Source organism: Schistocerca gregaria, chromosome 6 (assembly GCF_023897955.1).
Source record: "Schistocerca gregaria isolate iqSchGreg1 chromosome 6, iqSchGreg1.2, whole genome shotgun sequence".
NCBI lineage: Eukaryota > Metazoa > Arthropoda > Insecta > Orthoptera > Acrididae > Schistocerca > Schistocerca gregaria.
Window position 1 is genome coordinate 284629414 of NC_064925.1, and position 27464 is coordinate 284656877.

Sequence of the window (27464 nt, forward strand, 5' to 3'; positions counted from 1 at the left end):
CAAGTGGTACAGGAAAACTTCTGTGTAATTTGGAAGGTAAGAAAAGAGATACTGGTGTGAGTAAATCTGTGAGGGTCAGTTGGGAGTTGTGCTTGGACAGCTCAGTTGGTAGAGTATCTGCCTGCGAAAAAGGCATGTCCAAGTCTCAGTCAGGCGCACAGTTTTCATCTGTCAGAAAGTTCCCTGTAACACCTTCCTTACAACTTTTAAGTGATAATGTTGTTCAATGACAGTTAGGTACTTTCTTAACTTAAGCCACTTCATCAGTTTTTCTGATTGTTTAGCAGCAGATATTTCTATAAAAAGTGTTCCGTTCTGGAGGTGATCCACAGACTTATAGTTTGTGGTAATTTGCTTGTAATACTTTTTGTGTGTAGAAGGGTGATACAACTTTTTGACTGTTCCTTCCTAATTTTTTATCACAAGAAATCCCTTTTGGTAAAGTGATGCTTTGTTACTTTGAAAATGTTTATTTTGTGATATTGATTACTCTGGATAACTACCCTACCAATTACTCTTAGTTGGTTGGATGTTAATATTAAGCAGTGGTTCACATGATATATTGGATTTTGTTCAATTGAGAGAATAATGAGTCATTCTGGTCCTATGAGATGCTGAGGAAAAACAAATTCACACAAACAGAGCCCACATGCTTCGGTAAGGCATGTGGAATTGAGATGCAGCAGATGTCCCAGAATTTGGTTGCTGATGACTATTTTGCCTCATCAGCCATCCATTCCATCAGTACATGGGTCACCAAGAGGTTAAATTTTTTTTAATGTAGCAGTTGTACAATCCTTGTGATCCTGACAGGTAAGCCAAGATCCCTGGTCCCTGTGGTACATAAACTCCCAACATTGTGCTGCACAGTACTAATTGGAACATGCAAGGATCCTAAGGTTATAAAACGATGACTGCACTCACAAATCCCAAGCTCAGGATATTTGCATTTATCAAGTCATATTCAGCCAATGAAGACTAGGTTGCCAAAGGCCCTCACTATTTGCATTTTTCACAATGCAGGAGGCTGAGGAGACTTACTGAATGCCAGGGTCGAGGCATACATAAATCCCCTTCCCCAAAGCATGTTTGTTGACTTATGCAGAGCTTGAGAACAATTCCATACTGTTGCCTGATGACTACGATACATACTTACAGAACATGGATTAGTTGTACAACTGGATTAAATATTTACTAGCAAAAATAACTCATTGTACCAGTCTGAATGGGGGACACAGTGTCAGAAGTGAAACTAGCATCCAAAATAAAGTCAAGAAAGTGTGGTAGGGTTGTTATGTTCATATTTTGTAGAAATGACGTAGCAGGTGATGCTTGTAGACCTCTGGAACTGTTCTCAGATGGTACAGTTTTGAACTGGAAGGCTACTTCCTTAGAAATACAAATGTAATGCAACATGCATCAACAGATGTAAAAACTCAATATCATTTGACCACACAGTTGGTGTTCAGTACTGGAGTTGATCACAACTATCAATCATTCACCCAGTTACTGGGAACTCCTCACCAGTTTGGGACTTCTACCAAGTTGTATTAATAGAGGGGAGAAAAATATTGAAGGACGAACTGTATGGTTCATCACTGGTCTGTACGGTCTATGTGAGAGTATCAAAGAAATAGTAAAACAAAGCTTCTATGAGAGATGCTACAAGAAAGCCATTGTGCGTTTCAAAGTGTCCTTGTCTCAAAATTATTAGAGCGTACATTCCAATGTGAGTAATAAATAATATTATTTCTTTTAAAATATGCCTAGCTTATACAAGAACACCTACGTTTACATCAGCATTTATATCTATCCTGTGCAAGCCCCATTACGACGTGTTGCGGAAAGTTCATCTGGAAACACTATTGTTTGCCACTTCCGTCTTCAATTTACAAAGAACATCTATCTATAAACTTCTGTTTGAACACTAATTTCTCTGAATTTGTAAAAATGGGCATTTTGCAAGATGTATGTAGGAGGTGGTAATATGTTGCCTGACTCTTCTTTGAACATGCTTGACTCATCTTTGAACATACATTTGATCTCGCAACAGTAACCCTCTCTGTGATACACAATACCTATGATGTAGTGTCTACCACTGGAGTTTATTTGAGGAAAGTGGCATTTTCCACTTTTGCTGTTTATTAGTTCACAACTACTTTCAGCCTCGTACACAATTCCGAAATGATTTTGTCATTATGTACAAAGTAGAATATATTACATTGCCTTTGCAAATAGAAATGTAATTATGTGAATGTAAACTAATTGGAAATAAATTTACCTAAAATAGAAAACTGTGCTGTATGTAATAAAATGGCAGTATCTTTAAATTTGTCTCTTCTGTTTGTGCTGGTTTGCATTCTTTTTCTTCTCTGTTTGACCATGTGGCATTTACATAGGCATTACACTGATCAAAAAGCAAAGCTAAGCATTGAATAAATCGAATAATAATTTCAAATACTATGGCTGTACATTTACAGTGAGAAATAAAATTGTATGGAAAATATCATGATCCCGTCCACCCTTTATTGGATCCTCTTTACCATGTTAGAATAATTAGCAATAGTCAAAACTCTCTCTTAAAAGTGTTTTGTAAACCACTTATTTTGTGGATGGCTTACATTACCTTAAGTTTCTTTTACTGAATCTCAGTGTACTAGCAACTTTCCTTACAATTGATTTTACATGGTCATTCTATGTTAGGTCACTCTGAATGGTTACTCCCAGGTATTTTATTGTTTCCAGTGATTTTTCACTAATAATGTGATCAAACTATACATATTTGTGCACAATACGTAACATTTATTTACACTCAGGATCAACTGCCCGTTGTTACACGAACCATAAATCCTCTGGAGGTCTTCCCCCATTTCACTATACTCTTCTGCTGTTGCAAATCTTCTAAAGGCAACAGCATTATTTGTGAACAGCCTCATGAAGTTCCTGACATCATACACCAAATCATTTATGTACATTGTAAGCAGTAACAGACCTACCACACTCCTTTGGGTATAGGCGAAGTTATCTGTGTCAATTATGTCCTGTTGTGAACAACATGTTGAATCCTTTGTGCTAGAAAGTAGTCACTCCAGTCACAAATCTGGTCTGATTTCTGTGAGCTCATGTTTTATTCATTGCGAAACTGTATAAGTAATACAGCATCAACTTGAGTGCTCTTGTCTACAGCACTCTGAATTTCATGGATAAACAGTGAGAGCTGTGTTTCGCATGATCTTTGTTAAATGCTGTAATGAGTGACTGTAGCACATTTTCCAATTGCTGGCATCCTTTATTACTTCAGTGACTGTTGATAAACAGTTTCTAGAGGGCAAGTAAGTTCTTTCACATGATCTCTGTAAACTCTCACAAGTATCTTAAATGACCCAGATACCTTTCCACTATTGAGCAATTTAAGTTAATTTTCTATTTTGTGATCATTTAAGTTGATACTTGCTATTTTAGTGTTTGTACAATGATTGAAAGAAGGAGTCAAATTATGATCTTATCCAGTGGAAGAATTTTAGAAAACCAAATTCAGTATTTCAGCGTTTCTCTGTCATCCTTTCCTTTGGTGCCAGTGTGGTCACTGAATGACTGAACAGATGATTTTGATCTAATTGTTGACTTTATGGAAGACCAAAACTTCCTAGGATTTTAAATCGGATTGGTGGGGCATATCAACAATCATTCTCCCTGAGTACTATCTGCATGGAGAACAGGAAAATGGGAAGGGCAGGGCACTGTTTACTTTTCACCTCACTTCATACAGTGACTTGTAGAGTACAGGTGTAACTGTATGGTAAAATTGCAGCTCTAAGCAATTAAAGAGTTTGCTCACAATATCTGTAATCGACGTTATGGGAGACGAGCTCTTCTGAACTGGCATTTAAAGGATTTAACCATTATATCAGAATGCTTTTGTCATAATAAAACAATAGGAAGCACCTGAGAATGTCTCTTTCAACTGTCGTAGAAAAGAAAGTTCAAATGGTTTCTGAACATCTGGCAATGAACCCCGTAAGTGCGAGGTCACAAGTTCAGTCTTTAGTGATGCTCATTTGAGAGTGTTGTGTTAACAATTATGACAGGAAAAATATTAGCTGCTAATGACTCACCTTGTGCATAAGGGGGATGACAAAAAGGGAGTGTCTGGGAGGTGCAGAAATAAATTTTCTATGGGATGTCTGTATTACACTTCACGAAATGTGTATCATCAACATTCAAGAAATATTTAAAACAAACCATTAACTTGCACCATGAACACCAAATGAAAAACTACAGGCTACAGTTACCACAAAGGTTTGCACCATCAAGATCGAAGGCAAACTCTTTGTGAATTACAAACTGTGTGGGATATTCAGTTAGGTATCCACCCTTAAAGAATGCATATAGAATCTTATTGGTATAATGGTGTGATGAGAAGTGATGGAATGTGATGGGTTGCAACCAAATGTAAAATATCCTGTCATGGAACTTATTATGAAACTGGTTATCCTTTAAGGCAAAGCTGCAGATCATGTGATAATATGTTTTATAGGCATGGAAAAGACAAACATCTAGAAGCTGAATATGTCCAATGGTTCCAGGCAGTACAAATTACATCACACATTTTTCAGGATGGATAGTTTGCCCTAAAGGAGTATGATTTTTACACACAGACTGGGAATCAAGCAAAAGCAAATTATTTTGACCAGCCATTGGCCTAAAGCAGTGCTCATACCATAGTTGTAGTTCTCTTATGCTCGTTATCACTCTCTTGCTTGCTGTGATGTAAATATTCACTGCTGCTCTTGCAAGATCACGCGCACAAGAAAGACTTGTAGGGGGCGGAGCATCTCCACTTCTCACAGCTCGATTAATAATTTGCCAGCAAATTTACCATCCACATTAATAGTTGTATACAACTGCATTAAGACATCGATGTTAGTTGATCTTGATACAACTCTCTTGGTACCTTTAATTTCCAGGGTTGCTTTCATATGCATTTTCAGTTCAAATCCTGATTGGTTTGAGCTGAAAACAAGTTCCTTACTGAATGATGGGCTAAGTTTGTTTATCTCATCTACAGATTTTGGAGCCAATTGAGCAGTTTGATGGGCTTTGTGAAGTTGATGCTTTCTTTGAAATTTTGTTGTCTTATGTATTCCAAGAGTGACAGACTGACCAGATCAGCTTTAATTATATTAAATTTTAAGTAGCTCATATTCATTGAATTAAAGGGAGCCATTTTCACCCTCCAGTTTTTGTGATCCTTTACCCCAAATTCAAAAAGCATTTTTGAATACCAGAAACATCCATTGACACCATATTACAGAAAAATTTAACTTTTGCATAGTTGTACAAGAGCAGAACAGAACAGATCATGCTCATTCTCACAAACTTTTGTTAATTGAACACTTTACTCTAAATAATTTTCCCTGTTAACAGGAGGGTGGGGAATAAAAGAAAATTGGTGTTGGGGGAAAATTGAAAGGAATATTTTATGCTGATTTAAAAAAAGTATGTGTCATAGTAGCCTCCAGTATTACCTTTATCTTTGGAATTTGTGCATAGAAAGTAAATTCAAAAGACAGACAGTTGTTTTGTAAGAATACTTTTCCTGCTGAGCTACAGCAATTAGCAAAATATTTGTAGGTGTTTTAAATAAAAATATCCAACTTAACAATAGCTCTATCTGGTGCAAAGGTATTCATGAAGCTCCCATCTAATATGAACCAAGAGATTGGAAAACCCAACCAGTTACAAAAGAAACAGCTTTGTTATTTATATACCTTGTTAGTAACTTTTTTTTTTTTACACATTTCCTGAATATCTAGACTCAAGTATTGAAAACTTATTGTAGCTACATGATAAGCAGCATTGTTTACTGCATAGCTTCCTAATAAGATTTCAAAATAGTGCAAAGATTCAAAGATTGGCAACTTACTTTAAACGTTCAGAAATATAAAACTGTGCATTTCACAAAATGAAAAAAAAAATGTATTATCCTATGACTATCATGTCCATGAGTCACATTTGAAATCGACCAACTTGTACAAATGCCAGTGTAACACTTTTTAGGAATATGAAATGGCATGATCACATAGGCTCAGCTGTGTATAAAGTAGGTGGTAGACTTTCGTTTATTGGTAGAATACTGGGAAAGTGCAGTCAGTTTACAAAGGAGATTGCTTACAAATCACCTGTGTGAGCCTGAGCCATTCTAGAATATTGTTCAATTGTGTGGGACCTGTAACAAATAGGACTGATGGGGAATATTGACTGTATACAGAGAAGGGCAGCACAAATGGTCGCGGGTTTGTTTAACCCTTGGAAAAGTGTTATAGAGATGCTGAAGAAACTGAATTGGCGGACTCTTGAAGATAAATGTAAACCATCCAGAGAAAGTCTACTAACAGTGTTTCAAGAACTGGCTTTAAATGATGATTCTACAAATATACTACAACCCCCTATGTATCCCTCACATAGAGATTGTGAGGACAAGATTTTATTTTAAAAAAATTGATGTAATCAAGTAAATATTAAGTTACCAGTAAGAGATGATGATGATGGCGTGTGACGAGGGCCTCCCGTTGGGTAGACCGCTCGCCTGGTGCAAGTCTTTCGATTTGACGCCACTTCGGCGACTTGCGCATCAATGGGGATGAAATGATGATGATTAAGACAACACAACACCCAGTCCCTGAGTGGAGAAAATCTCTGATCCAGCCAGGAATTGAACCCAGGCCCTTAGGATTGACAGTCTGTCATGCTGACCATTCAGCTACCGGGGGCGGACATCAATAAGAGATAAACTCAGCTCTTGGACATAACTGAGAGGGCTGACTTTTTTCAAAGTAGCAGCTTCTTTTTTTCCTTTTTCAAGGTGGTTACTTCCTTCCAGTTTACTACATGAAATGTAACTTGGACACGCATATCATTAAGCATTATAGTGATCATTTACCTGTAATTGATCAATGCATGGAGCCCAATAACACATAAACAAGAGTCTTTCCATGGCCAAAGGAATGTGCATTTGGATATCTGTATACTTGTGTGTACATGAATGCATGCACTATTGCTGGAAAAGGAGTAGTGCTCAAAAGCTATTTTGAGTACTGTTTCATATTATGTTTTTCTGTGCTCCAGGTACTGATCGGCTATAGGCTAGTGGTTGCCTTTCCTGTGTTTTATGTATTGCTTCATCCAGGAATTTTCATTATTGTTAAACTGCTGATTGGACTCACTTCCTTTCCACACCCTTTTACCTTTGTTACTGTCTCTCTTTACTTATGTACAACTCATTGCTCATTCTTTATTCCTTAATATTTCTATACTTCAATCTTCTCTACAGTAAATGCCTACAAAAAAACATACTGGCCACCCTCTGTTGCAAAATCTCAATAATCCATGTTGCAACGACCCACCACATTAAATAGTACCTTGCTACAACTACCTGCTCTCATGACAATACCCCTTTTTTTTTTAACAGTTTTTAACATATTCTTCTCTATTGACTGATGCCGCCCAACTTGACTCTTAGCAGAGTGCTCATGTTTACTTTATTTATGCTCTCACTGTACAAGTTTATTACTGTGGTGTGTATCAATTTGCAATCAGACTTATTTATTTATGTGCCCTCACTACTTCCTGCTTGTTTAAACCATTTCCTGAACTTCCTACTGAACTATCCCAATAGGACATAACATTCATTTCTGTTATAACACTTCAAACATAAAATTTCACGTTTGTACATTCCACCTTTTTTTAAACAAATTTTCAATAACTTGTCTTGTTCCGGAACCATCAGACCATGAATCCCTGCTCATTCTACCTTCACCAATTCTGAAAATTCTCCTTTGCCCTTGCAAAACTCCCCCTTTCTAAAATCGCGTGTGGCTCATGGTATCCCATCTAATGGGCTTACCATTAAAATTAGCATTAGAGTCTTGCAATGGCCACATGAGTGAACATTTGTGTGGTTGTGTGTGTGGCCGTGTGTTTTGTTGCTGGAAAATGAGTTAGTGCTCGAAAACTAGTGTGAACATTGTTTTGTGTTATGTGTGTCTGTGCTTCGCACACGGATTTGCTATGGTTGAGTGGTTGCCTTTCCTGTATTTTATGAATTGTTCCATCCAGGAATTTCCACTATTGTTATAGTGATAGTTTATTATTAAGACAGTGTACACATTACATTCCAGTGAGTTGAGTTGCTTGTAGTTTGTTAATGTGTACCTTGACTTACTCAATGTCCATGTAAGTTTCTTTCTTGGTGGGATAAACATGATGAAAAATGAATGAGAAGAGATTATCCCAGAGGGAAGGAAGACCTCAGCACTTCCAAACTGTCAGATGGCATCCTAGATTTTCAACAACACTGACTCAACCAGATCCCTCACTTATTTGATTGCCACACAGAAAAACATTTGGAGAATGTAGAACAAGGCAATAGGCATGTTTACACTGTGGACACACTGCATATATTGTGTGATAATGCAAAGAAAGAAGAGAAATGTTCAACAACTACATACGGCAAGATGTGAAGCAAGAGGGCAGTTCTGTGTGCACCAGTCAACTGCAAATGACATCTAACCTGCAAGACAAAGCGCATTGCTGTATCCTGGTCGTGGTCACTCTCCAATGCGCTGCACTCATTCTCCACTACTGTACAGTGGTTGTAGCTGCTCGCTCAGATGTCAGAATCAACCATCTATGGGCATCTCAAACTCCCAGGACAAGGACTGTGAACATAACATCACTAACCTGTAACATACAACCTAGGTGATCTAGTATGGAATTTTACGTATGTGCAGAAGGCCATACAGTCAGAAAAATTATTTTATTATTGAGACAGTTTTGTGCTCTCATAGTGTATAAAGCAATTTCATGTTTACCTATACAGTTCTATATTTCATTTGATTACTGATCATAAACCTCCGGTTTCTGTTTTCCATCCTTTGGCATCTTTGCCAGACAAAGTGGCCCATTGCCTGCAAGGCTGGGCTCTGTTTTGTTGTGCTATGAGATTCATTTCCGCTCCACAGGACAACAAGCTAGTGTGGAGCTCTTTTTTTGGTTGCTGATTAGCCCTGATCCAGCATCCGATCACGATAAAATGTCGTGTTTCCATTTAGATGTTGAACCTTGGATCATTTTCCCATTACCAGTTTTGGATTTGACGGCTGTCACAGCCGATCCTGTCTTACATCAAATTATTCATGATGTCCACTGTGGCTAGATGAATAAACCACCAGGCCGAGTGTCAGTTCCCTCCTATAATTATTCTAATTATTGTGCTCTCCACCTCTGCTTACCTGTTCTTGATAGTGAGTTACTGTTGGCTACCGAAGAGTCGGTGACCAGGGTTGTGAGTCCATCCGCACTGTGACGGGATGTCATGTGCTATCTCCTCCAGGACCATTGGGGTGTTTCTTGTATAAAATTGCTGGCCTGCCACCACATATTTTAGCTGGGTATTGACAATGACCATGTGTATTGTGCCAGCCTGCCCACAGTGTGCCTCCCATTGAGCGGCACTACTGGTCTGTCTCCTCCCCCCCACCCCCCACCCCCACCCCTCCCAATGCCACTGAGGGTATATTCAAGCTGATTTTATGGGTCCCTTTTTTAACTCCTTTTGGCCTATAATAGTTGACACTTTCTCAAAATTTCCTTATGTGTTTCACTGTCTGTCCACATCCATGACAGCTATAGTCACAGCCCCTGCAAAGACTTTTTCAATTAAAGGACTTTTGCATACATTTGTGACAGACAATGGCTCACAATTTTGTCTCAGGATTTTGAAAATTTTTATACAAAGTGTGGCATCCAGAATGTTACGGCCCCTCCATTTCATCCTCAGTCCATCGGTAAGGCGGTGTGGCTGGTCTGTCCGTTCAAAATTTAGATGAAAAAATATGTCTCAATTTTCTCCCAAGAAAGCTGTCAATAGGTTCTTGAGCTCATATAAATTCACTCCAGCTGGCGACAATAGCCAGGCAGAGGTGCTTCAAGGCAGCTGTCCCCATGCACTGCTTCATCTACTCTGGCCGACACCCAGCCACCTGCTGGTGTCTGGCTAGCAGCAGTTCTCTCCAGACTTCGCCATCTGGTACTGTTGATTTGGCAAGTGCCATAAGTGGATACCAGCAGTTATACATCACTGCTGGGACCACCACCTATGCGTTGTGCACACCTTTGATGGCTTAGTGTCACAACAGTACGATCACTTCTGTCCACACATGACCTACTGTAAGCCGGAAACTCCGCCACCCCAATGCCTGCCTACACCGTCTATGCTGCCCCCCCCCCCCCCCATGGCACAGTTCACACACCTTATGGCTCCTGCAATTGCTTTGTTCTGGTTGCTGGCACCACTGGGCAGAGTGGTTAGCACCGGGCCGCCTCCGTCTCTGCAGCAGCTGTCACCGCTACAGCTAGACTGCTTTAATGTACTCTTGGTTGCATGTGTTTGTACTGATTACTATGTCATTCAGTGTCTTAGTCTTTCCTTCATATGGAAGCTGAATAAAGTTGGTTGGTGGGAATTCTGATGTTGTGTTTGTGAAACATTACAATAGTGCCAAGTATTTGGAAGAAAATACAGACCACGCTCGTCTGTCATAAGGGTAAAAAGAATGATCCACAAAACCATCATGTAATATACTTGACATCCATGTGCTGTAGAATCTTAGAACATTCTAAGCTCAAACATAATTAAGCATCTCAAACAGAATGACATCCTCCATGCTAACTAGCACTGATTCCGAAAACATTAGTTGTGATATCCAACTTGTGTTTTTCTCATATGACATCCTGGAAACTAAAGAGCAAGGCAGTCAGGTGGATGCAGGATTTCTTGATTTCTGACACGCATTTGACTCAACACCTCATGTATGCTTATTATCTAAAGTACAACCATGTAGGGTATCACGTGAAATCTGTGGCTGAATTGAAGATTTCGTGCTAAAGGGGTGCAACATGTTATCTTTAATGGAGTGTCATGACAGCTGTAGAATTAACTTCAGGTGTGTCCTACGGAAAGTGTTGGGACCTTCGCTGTTCATTAATGACCTCATAGACTATATTAGTAGAATCCTCAGACTTTACAGATGAAGCTGTTATCTGGAATGAAGCACTGTTTCAAGAATGTGCATAAGTATTCAGTCAGACCTTTTTAAGATTTCAAAGTGGTATGAAGATGTGCAACTTGCTTTAAATGTTCAGGCATGTAAAATTGTGCACTTCATGAAACAAAAAAATGTAGTACCCTATGATTATAATATCAGCGAATCACAGTTGGAAATAGTTAATTCATACAAATACTGGGTTTAACACTTTGTAGGGATATGAAATGGACTGTTCACATAGGCTCAGTCATAGGAGAGGCAAGTGGCAGACTGCACTTCATTGGCAGAATACTGGGAAAATGCAGTTAGTCTACAAAGGTGACAGTTTACAAATCACTAAGTGTCCCGTCTTTCATATTGCTCAAATGTGTGGAACCAATACCAAATAGCACTAGAAGGGGATAATGAGCATAAACAGAAAAAAATAGTGTGAATGGTCACAGGTGTGTTGACCCATGGGAGACTGTCACAAAGATGCTGATAAACTGTACTGGCAGCCATTTCAAATTCCAAGAAACAGCTTTAAATGATGAATCTACAACCCCTATGTATTGCTCCTTCAGGGATTGCAAAGACCAAATCAGCATATACAGAGGCACTTAAGTAGTTATTCCTCCTGTGTTGAAAATGTAACTGGAATAGGAAGAAACCCTAATAACTGCTACAATGGAAGGTATCCTCAGCTATCTCTTCACAGTGGTTTACAGAGTATGGATGTAGATGTAGATATGGCAGTGGACTGAACTCTTAGTAGAGTCACAGCCAGTGTCACAACTATACAACAAGGTCAGCAACCATGCAGCAGTCAGTTACCACTTGACAATGGCCTAGGTGCACTCAGTTGAAAGCTTGTTGACCTACAATGAGTTGAAGAAGCTTGAATCCCCAGAAGATTTTTATACTGTCTTCCTTCATGATTCTTGAATGAAGTGGTTGCAGTGATTAAATTGCACTCTTTACAAAATTCTGCCAGCAGCATCCCTTCATTTCTTTCTTATGGCTATGCTCTCATTCTGTTTTTCTTTCTACTTCTAAGCAGTTGTGTTATCATAAAGTTTTTTAGGTACCATTCTATTTTATATGTTCCAGGGTAAAACCTAGGTCTCATTCTGCTATAAGTTGTGTACTGGTTTTTCATGGTTATTTTCTGCTATGGCTTTGGATTATTAGTGTGTCCCTAAGATATTTGTGGTTTATCATCCAGATTACTAGTGTTCCAATGTACCTGTCACCATTCTTTATTGTTTTAGGGGACATTGTGAAAGGATTAGCCTCAAAAAATTCTCAACATCATGAGAGAGCTATACGGAAAGCAGATCTTTATCTCCGGTCTGATGAAAAAGAATTTGACGAAGATGGCATTTTCACAAAACTGGATAAGACAGTTGTGAACAAGAGTCATATAAATGGCAGTGATGGTGAAACCATGAGCGCAGGTAAGAAAACTCATGACTACATAACCAATATATAGGTCATTACTAACTGTGAAAATTTTTATGTGTGAATTGTTTACACAACAGAAGAAAACATTGTTAAGCTTCCAGGATGCATCTTTTACTCTGGAGCAGACTGAAAACATCTTAGCAGCAAAGGTTCAAAATGGCACTGAGCACTATGAGACTTAACATCTGTGGTCATCAGTCTCCTAGAACTTAAACTACTGAAACCTAACTAACATAAGGACATCACACACATCCATGCCCAAGGCAGGATTTGAACCTGTGACCATAGCGGTCACGCGATTCCAGACTGAAGGGCCTATAGCTGCACGTCTACACCGGCCGGCTAGCAGCTAAGTTCTGAGTTCAAGTTCCAGTCCAGTACTCAGTTTTAATCTGACAGGAACCTACATCCTTACACTCACTTTTTGCTTAATTAGCTGCATTTCATATGTTAGAGTTATGCCCACAATAAGGTTTTCAAAATAGTAGCATGGTTCAGATTTAGTGAGCATTATTGACAGTGGTAGTTGAGGTTTTCAGACAGGACCAATACTTCATTGAGATGAAAGAGCCATCTCTTTAGCCAAATGATAAGGTTTTGGGAAACTGTTAGCACCAGTACATATGAAGAAAAGGCATGTTGTAATGCCGTATGAAATCCTGAAGTATTGGTACTCTGATGCTTTACTTGTGACTGTGGGGGTAAAATAAGTGTAATTTAGGATCATACAGAAGTGGCCACACAATTGTTTTTCTGCCACTCTATCTGCTAGGGAATAGAAGGGATAATAGTGATAACAATACAGTAGCTACAGTTGAAAAGGAGTATAAATGTAAAGAAATATATAGGTTAGTTGGTTTGAACTTTTGAAGCATTGCCATTACCTTCAGAATAAACAGTTACTGTTCAGAGAAATCACCACTCAATACTGAAATGTCAACCTGTCAGGCACAGTATATTTTTCATGATTCCACAAGACATACAGATAATATTTATATAATAAGCAGCTTTGGAGGATAATATAAATTGATATTTACTGTACATTTTAGCCTCCAACAACAGTATGGAAAATAATATGGATTGGGTACAAGAATTTTCAGTATGGGGAGATGAAGATGACATGTCAATATCCAAGGCATTTGTGACATTTCAGGTGGAATACTCTGTCTTTACATCTTATTCTCAAGAACTAGTTTCCACAGAAACTTATTTTCTAGTGGCATAATATAATGGCTCTCACAGGTTTTATTTGTTATAGAGGGAGTAAATGTGTTCAGAATATAATCTGGCTGCTCCATAAACTGTAATTACAAACTATATTGTAATGGAATTATTCAGTGGCATGTATTTTATAGAAGTGACATTTCATTATGTTTCTAGGGAAGCTAGTTTTAGAGATTGCTGTAGGTATTATCATCTGTGATTTATGTGAATATGGTAAGGAAGGCAAATACTATATTGGTCAACCAAATTTTGTTTACAGACTGTTTTCTTCTGAGGAAAATCTTGATTATGTTAGTAATAGGACATTAAGTCTTAGGCTGTTCATGACTGAAATAATAATAATAACTTCCATGTTGATATTTGACATAGTATTGAACAGAAAAGACCCCAAATGTTTGTGCAAAACATTCCAAAATCATGATGATAATCTTATGGTATGGTCAGAAATCAGCACAGCAGACATACATACCTCCATGTTGTATGAAATGGTTCTTTGACTGTTAATAGGTTTGCAGACAAGATTTTCTGACCCTTTTCCTGCCAAGTACTGTTGCCACAGCTAATACTTTTCTTGTTGAGGATGACAAACATGTCTCCATAAAACTCAGTTTTTTGGGTGGCACACTACAGGATAAAAGTTGCTCTCAGATTGCCATTGCAAGTGAGCTCCATATTTCACTTGGAAGACATAATAGCTCTGGGAACACTGAAACTGAAAATAAATCATTGATCTGTGTTACTGCTAAGACATCTGATGGGGTGTGACTTCCAACTTCACCTTTGATTCAAAAACATAAATTAAATTAGTGAACTGTGTTCTGTTAAAAAGAAATATTTATACACTTAACGTGAATTTATTTGAGAATGAAAAGCAGACATTAGCTTTTACTTATCTCTTTGTTGAGATGTGGCAAACCTTTTTTATTGTAAAAGTTTGTACTGTGGTGTTTCTCTCTCTTCAGGGTTCCGCTGTGCTGCAAGTACTTTCAATTAGCTGGGTTGTATGTTCCGAGAAAAAAAATCTTTATTTATTGATTTTAATGAATAGTATTGATGACTGTGCATACACACATTTTACTGACTGGTTATGCTACTTAATGACTCATACTCATATGTACCTTGACAAAGTTACTGACTTCGTAATTTTTTGTACTGACAGTACCAACTGAGATATTTATAAATAATTACTAGTATTTTTTGAAATTTTACGTAATATTACATTTATATGACAATGAATGATTTTTCATTCTGTTACAGTTTTGACATTGAATGTATGTTGCATATGGATGAATGTTTACAAATACATTACATGGCATAAAAAGTGACTACCTGAATCTCTTTGTGTAATCCTGTACCATTGGTCATAGATTAGCAGCAGCAGGACCAGGGAATTACTGTCCCATGCATAGGCCTCTATTAACATCACAACACAAACAACTGTCTTTGGAGTGGTGTGATTACGAAGCATGGACTGCTAATGAATGACATTGTGTTCAGCATTGAATTGTGATTCTGCAGTATCACAGATGATCATTGTTGGCTAGTGTGATATGTTTTGGAAATGCACAGCAGTGTTACTAATTGCATCATGATGTTCGGAGCTGCGTCATCATGCGTTACCTCTCCCATGTCAGCAGTGTGGTGCCATTTTTCAACAGGACAATGCTTGTTGATACATGGCATCCATCATGCTTCTACGAACTGTCTGCATGATGTTGAGGTATTCCTGTGACTGGCAAGATTCCCATATTTGTCCCTAATAAAAGATGTGGGGGACCATACCGGATTTCACTTCTATCCAATTGACAGTGTCCAGAACATCAAGGACCTGTTAACAGTGGTGGGACAGCTTACCTTGGGATAGGAATAGGATGGGATACAACTGCTGTAAGACACCCTTCCCAACTGAAACAGTGCATTCACCTGGGCCAGAGGGGTTGCAGTGTCATACTGGTAAATGGGATCATACTGATGAGTTCTCTGTAAACCTGACTTAATTTTGTAATCACTGAAATAACATCATATACCCTCTCAACCCATTTCATTTTCTCCTCCCCTTTTGCGTGCTTAACTTACAGATGATGCAACTTACAAATTTTTACTTAAATATATGAAAATAATTAATAATTTATTTTGTAAATTATATCTCGACAGGAAGTGCAAAATGGCTAAGCAGGGATGGTTAAAGGACAAATGTAAGGATGTAGAGGCTTATCTCACGAGGGGTAAGATAGATACTGCCTACAGGAGAGACCTTTGGCGAGAAGAGAACCACTTGCATGAATATCAAGAGCTCAGATGGAAACCCAGTTCTAAGCAAAGAAGGGAAAGCAGAAAGGTGGAAGGAGTATATAGAGGGTCTGTACAGGGACGATGTTCTTGAGAACATTATTATGGAAATCGAAGAGGAGGTAGATGAAGAGGAAATGGGAGATATGATAATGCGTGAAGAGTTTGACAGAGCACTGAAAGACCTAAGTCGAAACAAGGCCCCAGGAGTAGACAACATTCCGTTAGAACTACTGACAGCCTTGGGAGAGCCAGTCCTGACAAAACTCTACCATCTGGTGAGTAATATGTATGAGACAGGCGAAATTCCCTCAGACTTGAAGAAGAGTATAGTAATTCCAATCCCAAAGAAAGCAGGTGCTGACACATGTGAAAATTACCGAACTCTCAGTTTAATAAGTCACAGCTGTAAAATACTAACGCTAATTCTTTACAGACGAATGGAAAAACTGGTAGAAGCTGACCTCGAGGAAGATCAGTTTGGATACTGTAGAAATGTTGGAACACGTGAGGCAATACTGACCCTACGACTTATCTTAGAAGAAAGATTAAGGAAAGGCAAACCTACATTTCTAGCATTTGTAGACTTAGATAAAGCTTTTGACAATGTTGACTGGAATACTCTCTTTCAAATTCTGAAGGTGGCAGGGGTAAAATACAGGGAGCAAAAGGCTATTTACAATTTGTACAGAAACCAGATGGCAGTTATAAGAGTCGAGGGGCATGAAAGGAAAACAGTTGTTGGGAAGGGAGTGAGACAGTGTTGTAGCCTCTCCCCGATGCTATCCAATCTGTATATTGAGCAAGCAGTAAAGGAAGCAAAAGAAAAGTTCGGAGTAGGTATTAAAATCCAGGGAGAAGAAATAAAAACTTTGAGGTTCGCCGATGACATTGTAATTCTGTCAGAGACAGCAAAGGACATGGAAGAGCAGTTGAACGGAATGGACAGTGTCTTGAAAGGAGGATATAAGATGAACATCAACAAAAGCAAAACGAGGATAATGGAATGTAGTCGAATTAAGTCGGGTGATGCTGATGGAATTAGGAAATGAGACACTTAAAGTAGTAAAGGAGTTTTGCTATTTGGGGAGGAAAATAACTGATGATGGTCGAAGTAGAGGATATAAAATGTAGACTGGCAATGGCAAGGAAAGCGTTTCTGAAGAAGAGAAATTTGTTAACATCGAGTATAGATTTAAGTGTCAGGAAGTCATTTCTGAAAGTATTTGTATGGAGTGTAGCGATGTGTGGAAGTGAAACATGGACGGTAAATAGTTTGGACAAGAAGAGAATAGAAGCTTTCAAAATGTGGTGCCACAGAAGAATGCTGAAGATTAGATGGGTAGATCACATAACTAATGAGGAAGTGTTAAATAGGATTGGGGAGAAGAGAAGTTTGTGGCACAACTTGACCAGAAGAAGAGATCGGTTGGTTGGACATGTTCTGAGGCATCGAGGGATCACCAATTTAGTATTGGAAGGCAGCGTGGAGGGTAAAAATTGTAGAGGGAGACCAAGAGATGAATACACTAAGCAGATTCAGAAGGATGTAGGTTGCAGTAGGTACTGGGAAATGAAGAAGCTTGCACAGGATAGAGTAGCATGGAAAGCTGCATCAAACCAGTCTCAGGACTGAAGGCCACAACAACACATAAAAAAACTTGCAATTGATATATAAGCAGCAGAACCAACAATATTTCCTCGTATTTCATTATTTAATTAATTTTATAGGAATCAGTTGTGTAAAAAAAGCTGTTTTTAGGGTTCCATACCTGAATCAGTAAAAACAGAATCCATATAGTTTCTGTTGCTGTCCATCTCTGTGCCTGTCTGTCTGTTAAGACTACTTGTTCTCAGGAACAGCTTGAGGCATAAAGATTAAATTTTATCAAATACTACAGTCTTCAGTCCCTTGATGGGGCAAAAAATTAAGCTTCTAAGTCAATCCAGTGAAAAGTAATGGTCATTTATCTTACATATTTTGATGCTCACAAACTCACTCATTAAAACCTAGAGATGGTCTATCTATATATAGCGGAACCTCGCGTAATGAGCATAATTTGTTCCAGAATCTTACTCATAATGCGAAACTCTTGTTAAGCGCAACAATTTATCCCATATAAAATACACTCCTGGAAATGGAAAAAAGAACACATTGACACCGGTGTGTCAGACCCACCATACTTGCTCCGGACACTGCAAGAGGGCTGTACAAGCAATGATCACACGCACGGCACAGCGGACACACCAGGAACCGCGGTGTTGGCTGTCGAATGGCGCTAGCTGCGCAGCATTTGTGCACCGCCGCCGTCAGTGTCAGCCAGTTTGCCGTGGCATACGGAGCTCCATCACAGTCTTTAACACTGGTAGCATGCCGCGACAGCGTGGACATGAACCGTATGTGCAGTTGACGGACTTTGAGCGAGGGCGTATAGTGGGCATGCGGGAGGCCGGGTGGGTCGTACCACCGAATTGCTCAACACGTGGGGCGTGAGGTCTCCACAGTACATCGATGTTGTCGCCAGTGGTCGGCGGAAGGTGCATGTGCCCGTCGACCTGGAACTGGACCGCAGCGACGCACGGATGCACGCCAAGACCGTAGGATCCTACGCAGTGCCGTAGGGGACCGCACCGCCACTTCCCAGCAAATTAGGGACACTGTTGCTCCTGGGGTATCGGCGAGGACCATTCGCAACCGTCTCCATGAAGCTGGGCTACTGTCCCGCACACCGTTAGGCCGTCTTCCGCTCATGCCCCAACATCGTGCAACCCGCCTCCAGTGGTGTCGCGACAGGCGTGAATGGAGGGACGAATGGAGACGTGTCGTCTTCAGCGATGAGAGTCGCTTCTGCCTTGGTGCCAATGATGGTCGTATGCGTGTTTGGCGCCGTGCAGGTGAGCGCCACAATCAGGACTGCATACAACCGAGGCACACAGGGCCAACACCCGGCATCATGGTGTGGGGAGCGATCTCCTACACTGGCCGTACACCTCTGGTGATCGTCGAGGGGACACTGAATAGTGCACGGTACATCCAAACCGTCATCGAACCCATCGTTCTACCATTCCTAGACCAGCAAGGGAACTTGCTGTTCCAACAGGACAATGCACGATTGCATGTATCCCGTGCCACCCAACGTGCTCTAGAAGGTGTAAGTCAACTACCCTGGCCAGCAAGATCTCCGGATCTGTCCCCCATTGAGCATGTTTGGGACTGGATGAAGCGTCGTCTCACGCGGTCTGCACGTCCAGCACGAACGCTGGTCCAACTGAGGCGCCAGGTGGAAATGGCATGGCAAGCCGTTCCACAGGACTACATCCAGCAAGTCTACAATCGTCTCCATGGGAGAATAGCAGCCTGCATTGCTGCAAAAGGTGGATATACACTGTACTAGTGCCGACATTGTGCATGCTCTGTTGCCTGTGTCTATGTGCCTGTGGTCCTGTCAGTGTGATCATGTGATGTATCTGACCCCAGGAATGTGTAAATAAAGTTTCCCCTTCCTGGGACAATTAATTCACGGTGTTCTTATTTCAATTTCCAGGAGTGTATGTAAAATAGGATAATGCAATCGATGCAGAAAAAAGTATTAAAAGTTTTATCTTATTCATGCCATTTACTCAAAGAAAGGTATAAATACAATATTATGTACTGTATTATTTAAATAAAATAGAAAGAAACTTCCACATGGGAAAAATATATTAAAAACAAAGATTCCAAGACTTACCAAGCGGGAAAGCGCCGGCAGACAGGCACATTGACAAAACACACAAACACACACACAGAATTACTAGCTTTCGCAACCGATGGTTGCTTCTTCAGGAAGGAGAGGGAAAGACGAAAGGATGTGGGTTTTAAGGGAGAGGGTAAGGAGTCATTCCAATCCCGGGAGCGGAAAGACTTCCCTTAGGGGAAAAAAAGGACAGGTGTACACTCGCACACACATACACACACATGTCCATCCGCACATACACAGACACAAGCAGACATATTTAAAGGCAAAGAGTAAGGGCAGAGATGTCAGTCGAGGCGGAAGTACAGAGGCAAAGAAGTTGTTGAAAGACAGGTGAGGTATGAGCGGCGGCAACTTGAAATTAGCGGAGGTTGAGGCCTGGCGGATATCGAGAAGAGAGGATATACTGAAGGGCGAGTTCCCATCTCCGGAGTTCGGATGGGTTGGTGTTGGTGGGAAGTATCCAGATAACTCGGACGGTGTAACACTGTGCCAAGATGTGCTGGCCGTGCATCAAGGCATGTTTAGCCACAGGGTGATCCTTATTACCAACAAACACTGTCTGCCTGTGTCCATTCATGCGAATGGACAGTTTGTTGCTGGTCATTCCCACATAGAAAGCGTCACAGTGCAGGCAGGTCAGTTGGTAAATCACGTGGGTGCTTTCACACGTAGCTCTCCCTTTGATCGTGTACACCTTCCGGGTTACAGGACTGGAGTAGGTGGTGGTGGGAGGGTGCATGGGACAGGTTTTACACCGGGGGCGGTTGCAAGGGTAGGAGCCAGAGGGTAGGGAAGGTGGTTTGGGGATTTCATAGGGATGAACCAAGAGGTTACGAAGGTTAGGTGGACGGCGGAAAGACACTCTTGGTGGAGTGGGGAGGATTTCATGAAGGATGGATCTCATTTCGGGGCAGGATTTTAGGAAGTCGTATCCCTGCTGGAGAGCCACATTCAAGGTCTGATCCAGTCCCTGGAAGTATTCTGTCACAAGTGGGGCACTTTTGGGGTTCTTCTGTGAGAGGTTCTGGGTTTGAGGGGATGAGGAAGTGGCTCTGGTTATCTGCTTCTGTACCAGGTTAGGAGGGTAGTTGCGGGATGCGAAAGCTGTTTTCAGGTTGTTGGTGTAATGGTCGAGGGATTCAGGACTGGAGCAGATTCGTTTGCCACGAAGGCCTAGGCTGTAGGGAAGGGTGCATAGCCACTGCTGTATTAGGGTGATGATTTTCAGTGCATGGTGCAACTGACTCCCATACTTTCAGCATTTCTCTTATTGTGCCAGAAGGTTGCTACTTTGCGGTTACCTCCTCCACCTCCTCCACCTCTGGAGAACTCCTCTCCACAACTTCCTGCTGTGAAGCAAACTGCTACTCCATAAGCTCTTCAGTGGTCATTTCTTGGCTGTGATTTTTTACAGGCTCATTGATATCATTGTTGTCCACTTCTGGTCCCATGCTCTTGTTCAAAGGTACAATCTCGTTGACTATAGGCTCCACTGGCACTGACTCAAATGCTTCAGAGTCACATTCCTCAACACACTCAGGCCAAAGCTTCTTCCAGGCAGAAGTGAGAGTTCTCTTGGTAATGCCTTTCTGGTCATCTTGACGGAGGCAACAATGTAGAAGTGATATTTCCAAAACTCTCTGAGAGTGAGATTGGTAGTTCATGTCAACTCAAAGCAATGGTCAAAGATCACCTTAGTGTACAGCTTCTTAACGTTAGAAATAATCTTCTGGTCCATAGACTGGAATAACAGAGTGGTGTTGGGAGGCAGAAATTGGATTTTGATGAACTGAAATTCTTCGAGGAGGTGGTCTTGTAGGCCTGGAGAATCGGAACGAATGTTGTCCATAACGTGCAAGACATGGAGTGGCAGATTCATCTCAGCAAATATTTTTTCACTGAAGGACCAAACTTTTCATTGATCCTATCACAAAAATGATCATGTGTCACCCAAGCCTTGTTGTTGGACCTCCACATCACATTTAACTGCTCATCTGGACTTTACACTTCTTTAAGGCTCATGGAGTGCCTGAATGATAAATGAACAGCTGTTTAGTTTTCAAATCACCACTTGCATTGGCACAGAATAGCTGTTTGAGATGGTCTTTCATTGGCTTGTGACCAGGCAATTCATTCTCCACTGCTGTTATAAGAGGTACGCTTCGACATCTTTTTCCAGAATAGACCCATCTCATCACAATTAAAAACCTGTTGCGTCAGATAACCCTCAGACCCTACAACTAGTAAACTCTCATTTTACCTCAATCTCACCTTATTCTCATAGGGCCAACTGCACCAACATTGATTAAAAATTAACTGCAGTCAAGTTGGAATTAAACCCTGGTCAACACTAAATTCAGTGGCAACAACCTTAATTAAAGTTAATTGAGGGAGTTGTCATGGTCAAAGTTTAGTGAGGTCAACTATCTTGAATTGATTGCAATTAAAATAAAGTAAACACATAACATGGGGGGTGCATTTTGATGTTTTAGATGGCATAGAGGATGAAGAAATGTTACATGTCGACCATGTAGATAATCATCACAATTGTGTTGGTGCACTTGTGGAAAGCAGAAATCCTTTCAAAGATTGTGGAGATTCCATTTTTCAAAAGAAATAGTGTGGTGGGTATCAGGTCAAATCTATGATAGGTTCGACTTTTTTATTTATCAAAATAAAGGTGTCTCACCCATGAGCAGTATTGACATTAAGGGAATATGCAACTGGTGCATTAAATAAGCAGTATTGCACCCCACAATGGATGATTTCAGCATACTGGCTGGATTTCTTGGAGTCAGTGCTACACTAGGTTGCTCTCACATGAAGATTAAGCCTCCTGGCAAACATAATACTGAACTTTTCCACACTAGAAAATAATATTTACTGCCAAACTGTCAGTGATCACTATTTAATAATGTGGCTCAGTGGCTTAGCTCTGTGCACGACAGTACAGTATTTCATAACTACACTTGCAGAGCCCAGTTTGAAAATGGGAAAATACCAGTAAGCCACTTACAAGGGAATAATGGCTTCGCATGTGGACTATATATATTGACACCACTTTCAAATCCACAGAGGGAAGCATAACACTGATACAACATGTCTCACATTCAAACAATGAACACTGTAGAGAGAGAGTGTGGTTTTTGGGGAAGGAGATTCCCCATTTTATCTGTGGGAATAAGGTGTAATCCACAAAAAACAACAGTACTACCATATTTTTTTGCACTCTCATATAGTTGCATTACTGCCAACCAGTTCTTAAAGGATTTCAGGTTCAAATTTAGAGAAATTGTGTGTCCTTTTCTTGCTCTCCATAGTGCAGTCTCCATATTACGAAAACAGTCTGAAAAGGCATTTAATGTTGCTGCAGTGTAGAGACAACTTAATCACAGTTAAGCTTTAAGCTTGACCACGGTACTCTTGGTTATCTTACTTTGTAACCGATTTTGGTGCAGTTGGTCCATAGAGTAGAAATACTCTCTGCTGATTACGAGTGAAGATAAATTAAAGACACTCCAGTCTTTTAAATATCTAATCACCGGTGCCTTATAGATAGCAATGCTGTAGTTAATGTTACAGGGATTTTTTCTTTGTGTGTGTGTGGGGGGAGGATATTTATTAGTGAAATATCTACTTCTAGTTTTGATGGGAAATTTAAGCCCCCTGCATTAAATTTCAAAATTCCCTGTGGTTTGATGGGAAGTAGCAGTTTTAGAATCTATGAATCAGTTTCCATCAAAGTTACATTACTCTGATTATCATAATTCAAAAACTTAAATGATGCCTGAGTGCATAGGGTCGCAAAAAATTATGCACATTATTTTTAAACTTTGACTCAACTAACTCAAACATTATTCGATAATGATTTTAAAAAGTTTAAATAATTGGTGTTGCTAATTAGCATAGCATATTGATATAATTCCAGATACATAAAATAAAATGAAAAATTACAATAGCAAATGTGAAATTAGAAAAATATTTAGACATAATGCTTAAAATATAAACATTCTCAAAAGTTTTGGAATTCTCAGGACTGCTATCTTGCTAATACCATTATGCCTGTCTGCAGCCCAATATGAGCAGCAATCAGAAGTGCGACAGGGAAGGGGGACGGATAGCAGGATATGGGAGGGGGTGGAGGGGGGGAGGATGAGGAGAAGAGTACTGTGTGACAGAGCACACAGGGATTAGAAGGCAGCAGGTGGGTAAGGCTGCCAGATGCAGCATTGAGAAGCTGTGGGGGAAGAGGGGGGAACGGGGCATGGAAATGGAGAGGATGGGTTGGTAGACTGCGGCAAACAATGAGGGTGGGGAGGCATTAATTGGGAGAAGATGATAGTACAGTGGGGGTGGAAACTGTTGGGTGGAGTGTGTGGGGACAGTAGATTATTGCAAGTTGAGGCTGGAGTAATTTCTGGAGAGGAGGCTCTGTTATAAGGATAACTCCCATCTGTTGAGTTGAGAAAAGCTGGTGGTGGAGGAGAGGATTCAGATGGCCAAGTTGTGAAGCAGTTGTTTAAGTCAAATATGTTATGTTCAGCTGCATGTTATGCCACAGGATTGTTCACTTTGCTCTTGGCCACAATTTGATGGTGGCCATTCATCCTGGTGGTCAGCTGGTTGGTAGTTGTACCAATACAAAAAGCTTTGCATGTCATATACCAGTTCTGCTGCAGCCATTGCACAGGTTGTTATGTTGGTATGACTAGCAACCAACTGCCACTGGAATTAATTAGCAACCCCAAACTGTGGCCAAGGGCAAAGTGGACCACCCCGTTACACAATATGCAGCTGAATCTAAAATGCTTGACTTCAGTTGCTGCTTCACAACCCAGGCCATCTGAATTCTCTTCCCCACCACCATATTTTCTGAACTGTGCAGATGGGAGTTATCCTTAAAATACATTCTCCACTCTGAAATTATCCCAGCCTCAGCCTGCGATAACCTACTGTACACACACCTTCCACCCAAAAGTTTCGCCCTCTCTGTCCTGTTACCTACTCTCAATGGTCCCCTCACCCTCACTGTTTGCTGCTCTCTGCCAGTGCACCCTCCAGTCTTTTTCTCTGTGTGCTTTTCTCCTTTTCTTCTTGCTGCTGCCCCTCCCCCAATCCCAGCTCCCATCTCCCACAGTCTCAAGCAGCATCTGGCAGCCTTGTCCTGCTGCATTGTAGTCCCGGCACGCTCTTGTCAGACAGTGCTATTCACTTCACCACCCATGCCCTACTATCCCTCCCCCTTCCCTACCCCACTCCAGATTGCTGTTCAACACAACAGTTATAGTTTGGTAAGAGAGGCCAGAGATAGTGGTAATGTGTGCATGATATGTGCCAGCTTGAGTAAACATGTGGGAGTTTTCCTTCAGAAGGCTTTGGCTGAGAGCTCAGTATGTAACAGTCTTTTTGCTCTTTAAAAATATAACTTCAATATTTTTAACCAACTCTTTAAGGCTGACAATCTCCGCAAATCATGTTAGCACAAATTGAAAGTTGCCTTCTCTAGGTGCACAATAAATGGTATTCATACTATCCCATTTTTCTATGAAATGGAAAGTATGTGTACCTTTTTTCCTGGGTTGATTGTTAATACATGTGTTATTACGATAATGAATTTGATTATCATTACATATCTTTTTGGTCAAATGGAACATTTTGATCTTGAGCTGTGAACTAACTGTCGTAAGGTTTCTAACAGCATATCACATGAACCACTCACCATGGTTGATAAAAAGACCAGCTATGCCCTACCATAGCCAACTTCAGTGTTAGTGTATGCCAGCATTGTACTCTGAACTTTGTTCATTTGTTTATTTATTAATTCATTGCCTTCTGCAGATTCCATAAAGAAGGAGAACCTTCAGGAATGTGAAAATAGCCAAAGCATAAAGTAACAAACAACTAGAAAGTCATAGAAACTTTATCTGTATACTGTATCAACGAGGAACTTTACTATACTGCTTAACACTAGTAATGCATACTCCATCTAAATTTATTCTATTAAATTAGAAAGAAATCTCCTATGCCGAAAAAAGCTGCTGCCTGCTCAATTGTAGTATAGAGCTGCTGTTTATCTACTATTGCTAACATAATATTTATGTGATTACAATGGTACTATTTACATTGTAAGTACTGACTGATTCCTTACTGCTTGTCATACAGCTTTATAACAAACTGCTGCTAACAGAACTTTACAGTCCTTGGCTCCAGGTATTCAGATAATTCGTAAGGCGAATAACTAATGATGTTTTTTAAAATGGGTTTCCAATTTATTGCTTTATGGGAGAGAGGAGCTTGTTGACTATCTTCCAACCAGAGTATATATATAGATTCTCAGAACTAGACAAGGAGGTAAAGTGTGTAGGGAAATTATTTTTGTGTTTTTTGCTGTAACTATTCAAATCTTAGTTCGGCTTAAGGCTTCAGCTGTTTGTTGTGAAGTGCTTGTAGGCATGTTCAGCTTGCACCTGAGCTGTGTCTCATAAGGTTAAGTTTGGACCCTTGATTAGTATACTTGTATCATCATCAAACAGTGAAGCTTTAGAACCACCCTTTAAAGTAATTGTAAGTTCATTTATGTTGTTTAAGAACAAGGCTGGGCCAAATACTAATCCTCGTGACAGCTTACTTGTTACAGTCCACCTTCAGATGTTAGTTTCATGCCTGTGATGAGCTGTCAGTGAGGCTTCATCTAGGCAACAAATTGTACCAACAGGATAATAATTTTTGAATAGCTCTTCAAGGGCTTCATTTGTGAAGTCCTGTATGGCTTTCTTTGTGGATAATCCTTCAAAAATGCTGAACTATGAGGCAGTTAACAAGTTCAACTCAGTTAAATGAATCAGTACTCTATTGTAGGCTACTTTCTCAAACATTTTTGAAAATATTGGAAGAAGTTACATAGGTCGGTATTCAGAGGTGGTTTACTTTTTCCCAGTTCTGAAGATGGTAGATATGACACATTTAAGTTTGCCAAGAATTATCCTATGAGCCACTGACTGATTACAAGCTTAGTAGTTTTTAGGGACCTGATGAATTTTGTAATGTGCATAGGTGATATTTTTTGAAATTAATGGCTGTTGGTGATGCATGCAGTGTCTGTCCAAGCAAATGTGATGCATCTGTATTTGGTTGTTTATTGCTGGGTTTTGTGTTTGTAGCCACTGCAGGGGGGGTATTCAGTGAATTGTGTAGATATTGGTTTGAAAGTGTCACCATTTCTGCCAGAACTATTTTTTGGGGTTCAGTTCTGTTTAGGTCACTATTTTTATTTTTTTCTTGTTTAATAATGTTCCAGATAGATTCTGAATCTAAGTCAACATCTACATCTATGTCTATACTCTGCAAACCATCATGAAGTGCACGGCAGAGGATACATCCCGTTGTATCAGTTATTAGGGTTTCTTCCTGTTCCATTCGTGTGTGGAGCACGGGAAGAGTGATTGTTTGTGCTGTATTCTGCTGCTAGTGTGTGTGAATCTGAGTGCGCTGAGTGTAGTATCACCAAGTGTATGTATTTAAATCAACTGCCAACTGTATCAGTATGGGCCAGACACTAGAGGCCACTTGTAGGAAGCGTGCACTCGACGTAGTCTCCTCTGCACCACCTACAGACGGCTCACATCTTTAAACATGCAGAGCAGTGCTGACTCACTCTCACTAT

At 40.2% G+C, this 27464-nt stretch overlaps 1 protein-coding gene across 7 annotated transcripts in view; it reads left to right on the plus strand.

The window, feature by feature from the left end:
* The window catches only part of LOC126277952 (tetratricopeptide repeat protein 12-like), a 101721-nt gene that overhangs the window by 11119 nt on the left and 63138 nt on the right, over positions 1-27464 (plus strand). For all 7 annotated transcript variants that reach the window (XM_049977556.1, XM_049977555.1, XM_049977562.1 and 4 more), the window contains one exon: positions 12359-12544. In XM_049977556.1, the coding sequence (XP_049833513.1) occupies positions 12359-12544 (186 nt within the window). The remainder of the gene's footprint in view (positions 1-12358; positions 12545-27464) is intronic.